This window comes from Pecten maximus, chromosome 4, assembly GCF_902652985.1.
Source record: "Pecten maximus chromosome 4, xPecMax1.1, whole genome shotgun sequence".
Classification (NCBI taxonomy): domain Eukaryota; kingdom Metazoa; phylum Mollusca; class Bivalvia; order Pectinida; family Pectinidae; genus Pecten; species Pecten maximus.
The window spans coordinates 44970190-44980018 of NC_047018.1; the positions used below are offsets into that span (position 1 = coordinate 44970190).

The following is a 9829-nucleotide window of genomic DNA, read 5'->3' on the forward strand; positions in this document are numbered from 1 at the left end:
CATCAAGATATGTATGTTTAAAATATTACATTTAAAAACTGATGAACCAGTTTGTCCGTTTAAACGAATAGGCCTCAAGTAACAAATTGATGTGGTAAGGGTAGTGACTGAAGACAACGATGTGCGACGATAAACAAAGTGATACCCATGTGTCCAAGATGCTTCGCAACAAAACTTCTGCATAACATTGTATTTCCGCCAAATATTTTCAGTCATGTGAAACTTGAATTTTATACTTTCCAAACAAATTTTGATCTTAAAATGCAAAATCGCTGCCGAATGGACATTTTAAAATCTGGTTGTAATTTTAAAATGTATAATTAAGGATATCTTGTCATATTATCTGAAAAATGTCCAACTGTGAACAACTTAACCAGAACAGCTCGATGACAAGTAACAAGTAACTTTACTAGTAAGCAATATTTCCCAGAGTGCACCTGTCTCTGTAACGGAATCCATTTCCGAATTCCAGGGTTTGTGTTCTTGTATACTACAGTATAAGGACCCAAAGTACAGTGCAGGCCGTAGGAATGAACACAAAGTCACCATGTGCCGGCGTTTGATTTTCTATTCAAGGGGTCAATCACCGCGACTGATCACCCTAAATCCCTATCAGGGATCATGAACACGGCGTCATCGCGATCCCCGGTGGTAATGTGTTCATCAAAATCCGCGGTGATCGTTTCTCCGCGAAACATCAAAGCAATTTGTCCGCCGCGAATCCTGATGATGCAGCCCCGGAGGGCCACGATTACATTCAGCCCTCGGTTTTACCTGTGGTGGTGTGGCTCTCAGTTGACCATTATCGACCCTTATCGTTGTACGTGTACCGATTTTTTTACCGCTAGCAGTCGAGACGATTGGTAGATTTTGTGACTTACATGCAAGTGTCCTATCCCTAATGTAAGACTCGAATTCGAAGTGATACGGTTCTCCGTGACGATCATGGGTATAACTAAATAAAAAAAAACATCTGGATACCGTATAGTGAGTCTACGAAATTCCCTTAACGTCTCAATTGCTGCTGTTGATAAATGATGTGGTTTAAATGATCTGCAATTCAATACTTGTATATAGGCCTATGCATTTAGTCACTACTGATTTAGCTGACCTGTTTATAGATGGCGCTTTGTGCATGACCTCAGATGCCATGACCTCGGAGAGGCCACATAAGGGGCTCGTTATTTAGTGAAAGGTCTCGTACTTATTTTTACGTGATCTAGCAAAGCCCTTAATTGCATAATTTAGTCATCACACATATCTGAAGTATCTAGCTAGTAAGATGTCTGTTTGAGAAATTGATCCATATACGTGTACGACCTGTGACGGATGAGAAGACGATAAACATTGATAAGATCATTATTTGTCCTCGCGGGGACATAATGTATGTTTTTTGTTTCGTAATTGTTTGAAGAAAACCAAATTTTATCCTGAATAATATAGCTTATAATTATTTCGTCTGACTTTTTGTAGCGGGTTTCAAACATAGACTGTATAATTATTTAAACATTTTGTAGTTTAAATACACGACTTAAAGACGTTGTGTGTTTTCTTACTATCATTATTATCAGGGACGATTCCGGCGTGGCTAATAGCATAGACATACACTTGGGCGCATTCAAATTACCGGTAGATATAGAAATCCATGCTCATATTTTCCAAACTATATATACAGTAGTTAATCAACTTCATTATTTCAACAGCCAAATTGTCACAGCAAAATCATTATGCGAGGTCTCTTTTTTTTCGATTACATGCATGATTGGAATCTATGTGTGTATACTATAAATGTTGTGTATATTGTTAAATGGAAATTGTCAAATAAATATTGTTTGAAATACATAGACTACAGAATGATGTGTATGTATAGTCCGATGTGCTCTCTTTATTGTGAGAAAACAATACATTGGTGTATGTAATAAAGAAAAAAAAAAATGTATATATCGAAGAATGTAATTACGCTTTGATAGCAAAGATCAGGGAATCCTGGGAGAGATTGCTGGCTATAAATACAACTTTAATGCTAAAAATATAATTGTTTTTATGTAAACGAATAACCAAATATCAAATAAACATTTCATATATATTTATTTTTAAATAAAAAACCTTTATATTAAAAACTCCCAATATAAAGACAAAGAAATTCATACCAACAGGCAAGCCAGTGTATAAGAGTTGGTGACAACTTCAATAAGTCCATGTACATGTAGTACACTTGCAATATTCCTTCAATTCACATGAATTTCACATGAAAAAAATGAAAAAATGAAAAAAAAAATTTGCCCTTTTCACATGAAATTTTTTCATGTGAAATATTCACATGATTTTTTTCATGTGAATTTCACATGAATTTCACATGAATTTAATGTGAATATTTTTTTCACATGAAATTCACATGAAATTTTTCCTGTGAATTTCACATGAAAAAAATCATGTGAATTTGCTTTTTTTGCCTTTTCACGAATTTCATGTGAAGGAATATTGCCTGTGTACACTTAATCCCACCAGTCTTCGCTTAATCCCACTGGTCTACACTTAATCCTACCAGTCTTCGCTTAATCCCACTGGTCTACACTTAATTCTACCAGTCTTCGCATACAAATGGTATTTTACTGTCCTGCAGCAAGTCCATCCCTACTTTCAGGCGTATTTTGTTTGTGTTGGAAAACCAGGCTTATTACAGATTAAACACAGCAAACATCAACATTCATAAAAAGCAAGGATTGTCTTTTAAAAATGGAAATGTTCAGAAAAGAATTAGTAAAATAAACCATATATATGATATAAAGATTTTAAAATAATGTGGACTTAAGTTGGTGGGTACTAATTTTTTTTTTTGTACAGTAAAGCACAATACAGTCGAACCTGTCATATGTGACCTTCCAAGGGAGTCAATAAAAAAGGTCACATATGACAGGTGGTCTCTTAATCCAGGTTAAACAAAAAAATGACCCGAAAAGGAAAGTTCATTAATAAAAAAATGTATGTTGAGTAGTGATATCTGTTTTACAGAGACAATTAATAGAGACATGATCACTGTCACAGGAATAGTAGCACAGAATTGAAGATAACAGAAAGTGCCTACAACCCAAGGGACCCTCAATTGTCATGTAAGCAAGTTCATTCCAGGTAGCTTGTTTGACTTGGTAAATGTTCTGGTGCTGGATAAAAAGGATTAAAAACACTTAATAAGATAAGGGTTGAAAAAGCCATCCCCTTGCATCCACGGAACACAGATTACGGCAGTGAAAGGAAATATCAATGAAACCAGGAACCAACCATTACCATAATTTATAAATTTTACATTATACATCTGTTAAGGCACTAGTGAACGGTTTGTAGGATTTTTTAACTCTGAACTTTGTTAGCAGACAATCACAGACACTAGACATTGCGGAGTCTATTTTCACTTTGTTTTTACTGTACACGTTTAAATAAATCCCAGCAATCACGATCAGACCGGACCAAATATATCTGAAAAAGAAGAAAAATATAATTCAGCAAATCTTTCCCGAGAAGTTTCTAACCAAAAACTCAACCTCAAAATCATGTCCAAAACATATTTTCAAATTTTAGGAAAACTAATCAAATTTGACAAAACAATGAAAGAAGGAAATACCAGCATTATGTATCTATCACTAATACCGAGTGACAAATTTGTCAAAACTTCTTCATACATGGAAAAGACTTGGTAGTGTAATATGCTCACTAAGTGGAAAATGTAACGAAAATTTTGTCGAAGCATTGAGGATTTCCGGTGGCCTGATTGGTAAGGCTGAATTATGGGACAATAGGATTTCTGGTAGATGGATTAAGGGAAAACAATATTTGTGGATTATTTGCCATATTTCTTTGGTCCATCGATCAAACTGATATAAAATAAATTTGACCGTTTGTGATAACCTGATTCCAACTTATAGTGTATATGTGAACAATGAAATCAAAACTCACCAGACTTTCACACACGAACCATACACACCAACAACATTCTAGAGACATATTACATATGGTGAACGTCTGATTAATTCGAACATGCGGATAGTTCGAACACACATTTTTTTCTAGAAAAACAATAATTTTTTAGCTAGTAATAGTTCGAACTCTGGCTGTTTATAACTGACACCATTTCGGATAGTTCGAACTTGTCAATTGAAGAACGTAAAGTAAGATTTTTTTCGTGCCATTGTTCAGACCGCCGTTGTTACGTATCAGATTTACGATGGATGTGTTTGTGTCTAATGATTTTACTCTAACGAGATTTTCGCCGATATTGACTCGAATAGTTCGAACTCACGCTTTTTTTCTGAAGCATAATTTCGAATAATTCGAACAGGTTCGTCAATATTTATTTAATTTTGCTCGAACTAACCGGAGGTTTACCGTATATGTATTTGTTTACAACATTATAACCCTTTTCTCCTCAACCTTTTCTCCATATCATCTTTCTATACTTACTGATATGTGAATGGTTTTGTGAAAAACATGAAGGATAAGATAATTGTCACAGCCTTCCTGCATGTCGTCACTGAAATAAATAAAACGTGCTTAAATATAACATACATAGATATTACATGCATATATACAACATACTATAAATGTACATATTTTGGCGGTAATATTATTTTCGCGCTTTTTGTGCAGGAAGCATTACGCTAAATCATGATTGCGCTAATTGCAATTTCTATATACTGTTTTTATATGAAAATAATTTTGGCGCGCCAATTCATCAATGCGCTAATCTATTAAAATTTGGAGATGCGCTTCAATTTGAGTGTGCCAATAAGGTATGTTTACCGTACATGTATAAAACATACATACATAAATATCTGTATTTTAACAAAATTGACGCATATAGGAAACAGTTTATTGCTTATGTACTATTTATATATAATTTCTTTAGAGGGCACAATGGTCTGATGTTGTAGAGGGATGGCATGGTCGGCTTGGGTTACAATGGTCTGATGTTGTAAAGGGATGGCATGGTCGGCTTGGGTTAATATTCCATCTCCAGACAACATTATCAGAGCATAGTGCCCTCTAACAGATTCAGCCTTTTTTTGTTTTGTTTTCTGCATCCGGCACAACAGGAGTAGTTTATTTTAATCTCACATCAAATTTGATAGTTCCCTGTTAGAAGAGGCAATATGGCCTCATAGCACCATGTATACAGCAACTGGGAAGTCAGTAGTCTGTCATGTGATATACTAAACGGTCATATTCTATACAAAATTTAATGAATATGGAACTCAAGACATTTTCAGTAAATCTTGAAAATTAGAAATTAGAGAAAGAAACACATTAAACATAACATACTTAAAGAGGACAGTGGTTTTATAACAATTAAACAAATCTTTAATCACACACTGGTCAATTTAAAAAAAAAAGACAACAAGGGGAAATAACTCTGATTTACCTGTCACTGCTATCAAGGCTCCGAATGTTTTCACCAGACTGAGAACAACATTTACCCCTAGGTACCCGAACACAGAAAATATCAGAGCATACCCATATGTTTCTTTAGGATACTGAAAAAAAAATTAATTGGTTATCATAATTATACAACTGTCAAGATGCCATTTACATTTCTTTAAAACTGGAAATATTAAATCATATACAGTATATCCAAATATAGGAGAATTTCAATAAAATATCAATATCATGAAATATCTATACATATCAATGTCATGTAATTCATATTAATGGCATTTATCCAGCATCCGTACTAAATTCTGCTTATTTCTATTGACTTCATTGCAAGAAACAAGTTCTTCCTCCATCATTAACATTACTGATTCTTACAGGATTTGGGTACGAGTTATCTGAATAGGACTTCAGTTATATATAGCATCTGGTGAAAATCTTGAACAACTTAACAAAGCACTCTTTACTTAAGATCACAGTTACTTACATCTTTACAGAATGTGTAGGCTGGTAGTAACGACTGTGAGAGGGTAAGACCCACTAGTATGTACAGAAATCCTATTGAGTATGAATACAGCACCTGGAAATTGATCAAAGGAATTGATAATTCAGCAACTAACATATTTTCATATACATGATATATTGTACACATAATATTTACACAATTATATCCCTTGTAAAGAGATAGTCCTTTCACAGTCATCTCCCCTACATGGTAATCTCCCTTAAAATATTATATGCGTTACAAAGTTATCTCCCTTACCAGGTTATCTCCCTATCGGAAAACCATACAGGCCTTTCTGTCGTATCTTCTAAAATACATCCGAAGATATTTGATGGAAAGGTTTTCCGATCGGTTATCTCTTACAAGGATTATCTCCCATGCAAAGTTATCTCCATTATAAGGCTTTCTGTGAACTTCCATGATATCATGAACTTACCATTTCTGAATTGCTACTGCTGTACTGCTTCAATGCTTTTTCCTGAACATTTCCTATAGCGCCATCAGCACAAAGCGCCAGTGATATTAAGATGACACCTAAAGGAGATTACATATAATATGATAATTATACACAATGTTACATTAATCTGATAAGTTATATGTTTTAAATTGTTTTGTACAAATTCTTACTTACATTCATATATAAAACTGTATTTCAAAAACTTAGTTGGTTTCAAGATCAGCAAATGTCCATTGAGGTGTGCATGGGACTGTAATCAAATCAACAGGTATTCTCAGCTAAACTATTATCTGTGCATAAACTTAATGGTCTGACATTTGTCAACTAAACAATACATTTAAAATATCCAATATTGGTTGTGATATACCAAATTATATCATTTTGGGATCAAATGATGCTGGGTATCTTACTGTGCGTGGGAATCGGAGTACCCAGGGAACATCGACATGGTCAGGCAGATGATCCCATTCCCATCGTGGATAAAAAGTCTGGTTACCCCGTGAAAGTTGGATGCTCTTGCTGCCGTCCGACCTCTAAATGGATGATATATATATAAGGGGATATTCTGTAAACTAAACATTACACGGTTCACTTACCATAGGTATTAAATGATGGTGAGACGCTGCTGTCAGCCAAGGTGAACAGAATCAGTCCAACACACATACACAAGACAGCAGCCACATCGATACAACTGTAGCGTTTACCTGTAAACCGATTAAAACATATTGTTACTATTTCACCTACAATAATACAAACTGTTAGTGACTAATTCTATGAGTTTTCATTTCATATACATAACTTATAAACATGTTAATTATAATCAATAATACTTATTATCATAAGTATTTGCATTATTTATGGAGAGAACTTTGATATAGGCTTAAGCCTGATCTTCAATCCAATTGTTTTCCAATAAAGGATGTCGAAATGAAAATAATGATTATTTATTTTTATCAATTGCATATTAATTATTATTCATGCTTATGAATTCTTAAACTATTTCATAATCCTTATTCCCTACTGTTTGCATTTTGAATTTTCCAATATGTAGGAAAAAGAATGAATTTGTAGTGAATGGACTTACGCTGGATAATGACCCCGCCCAACATAACAGGTATAAGTTTGCAACACTTGAAGATGACTTGTGTTGGATAGTTGAGGTAGCCGACGGATGTGTTAGACAAACCCATGGTGGCCACAGTCAGAAAGGCTAGAATAGCATACATCTTAGTGGAATCCTGAAAAGGAAAGGAAAAAAATATAAGTTCTCAAAATTCATAAATATATGACACTTTTATCCAAAAAAATATCACTCTTCCAGGGAATTGAAAAATTGTTTACATACATGTATTATAATGTTGTTATTCATTAAATAAATGTCCTATCTCAAATATCATGACAAGTCATTTTTAAAGATTTTTTTTTTCAAAATTAATTACAATACATGATATTTTTTATAGATCTATATATTTGCTATTTAAAAACAAATTTATCAATAGATATTTAATTCCATTTTTACCAGATATATACAGATTCAAAAATGAACTCTAACCTTCTGGTTTTGTCTTCTTTAAATTGTAGTTCCACCACTCCAAACATTGTGTAAAAAGCAAACTGGACAAGGGTCAAATACCATCCAAATGGCCGGAATCCTTCCAGACGAAATATTAGCTCCTGTAACAAGTTGTTATGTGAAATATGTACCATGTAATAACTGAGACAGGTACAAGCAATTCTTTATATTTTATAATTTTCTCTAATCTATAGCTTTTGAAATCAAAGGAAGCAGTAAAAACCAAGTAATTCATCAGAACTCTAAAACACTAAATTATAAAATACAAAATTGTTTAGAAAGATTTTTGACTTTCAAGGGAGTTCCCAACCTAATAAAAAGAAATTTTCCCAATCAGGGTTGATAAGAAACAGTTAGCATTTTCTTTTAATGACATACTCTTCTTCAGAAAGACTTTGATATAGTTTTTCAGAGCTCGAGGTAAGAGCACTGCTAGCTAGTGCTTTTTTTCAATATTTCTTAGGTCTCTAAATAGGTACCAATGTAATATAATATATATATAGTTCATTATTTTAACTTTACTGGGAATCAAACTAGAAATGTATGGTTTATTTAGCATAATTAATTAATGAGCCAAAGAGATATTCTCCCAGGTCAAGTCGGCAGTATGTGGCTTTAATCTTTTTTTTATCCTCAGAAATTACCTACAAACAATACATTTACACTTACCTGTATGTAGCCGTAGACGAGGTAAAATCCGAAAGCTGCTGTAGTCAGTAAAGAAAACTGTACAACAGAGGGAAGATGGGATATGTTTATGTAAAGTAGTTTCACCTCAGGTCGACTCATGCTTTGGTTTGGATCAATGGATTGGTCTAATTTCGAAACGTCCAAGACCACCCGGTCATCTCCAGACCTCATACCAGGCGATACTTCACCCATAGCATTCAAAGTAGTAGAGCTGGAGTTTTTTTGACGCAAAATATTGTTGGAAAAATTATTTGAATATCTAGACATCCTGAAGCTTCATCTGGATTTCCGGATTTCTGGATTGCAGTACCTGTAAATAAATTAAAAAAATCATTATATCACTGAAAAAAAAGAAGAGAATAGCTAGTAATTCTGTTTAGAAGATCATTTTGTAGCATTAGAAAGGTATATATATATATATATATGTATCTATGAATCTAGACAGTTGTCACAGGTGTTGAATTTAAAAGAAGTGGAGCTGCTCAGTCAATTTATTTGCAGACTAAGGGTTCGCACTGGGTATATTATGAGTGGGGTCTTCTGATTTAATGAAATGAATCTATATTGCTTAAATAGATTTCCTAACAATTGATTTGTATATATATGTTTCAACACGCTATACACTTGTAAAAGTGGAGAGAATACTGTAGTTCACCTTACTTAGCTCAGACTAGTGAGAATTTCCCTTTAGCCTAGTGGTAGGATGTTTGCCTTGAGAGCAACACTCTCTTCTATCCAAACCAGACTAGTTAAACATGTTCACAAGCCTCCATAATTCACAACATTCACCCTTTCTTTTAAACTGTACATGTTGACTTAAAAAAAATGTTAATATAAAATTATTATACATTTCTGCACACGCGCCCAGGAAGGATGTTACACACTCTTTTCTAAGAGTCAAAGAAGAAGAAGAAGAATAGAACCTTCACCATCTGCTATCCTATCTGTTGAAGAAGAATAGCCTAGGATAACGAGGACATCTGAATGAGTTAGAATTTACATAATTATAAATATCTTTGTGAATTTACCTACGCAACGGATACTCACGCTTTTGCCAATAAATATGCAGATGGAATTGCGGTTATTTGCTGCTCATCTAACTTTTTGCATGAGATCTAAAAATCCAGACAGTCTATCGTGCTACGTTTAGTTGCTAACATTAACCGGAAGTGCGTGCTACGTC

The 9829-nt window shown here is 33.9% G+C and overlaps 1 protein-coding gene across 1 annotated transcript; it reads right to left on the minus strand.

Annotated features, from left to right (window-relative positions):
* Positions 1-2361: 2361 nt before the first annotated feature.
* Positions 2362-9823, minus strand: LOC117326225 (adenosine 3'-phospho 5'-phosphosulfate transporter 2-like). Its single transcript, XM_033882888.1, is given in 11 exon segments — positions 2362-3474; positions 4456-4525; positions 5414-5525; positions 5909-6001; positions 6363-6460; positions 6980-7087; positions 7468-7608; positions 7611-7621; positions 7936-8057; positions 8626-8956; positions 9694-9823. Coding segments are annotated over 10 exon segments (1212 nt in total). The 5' UTR covers positions 8914-8956; positions 9694-9823; the 3' UTR covers positions 2362-3305.
* Positions 9824-9829: the final 6 nt, after the last annotated feature.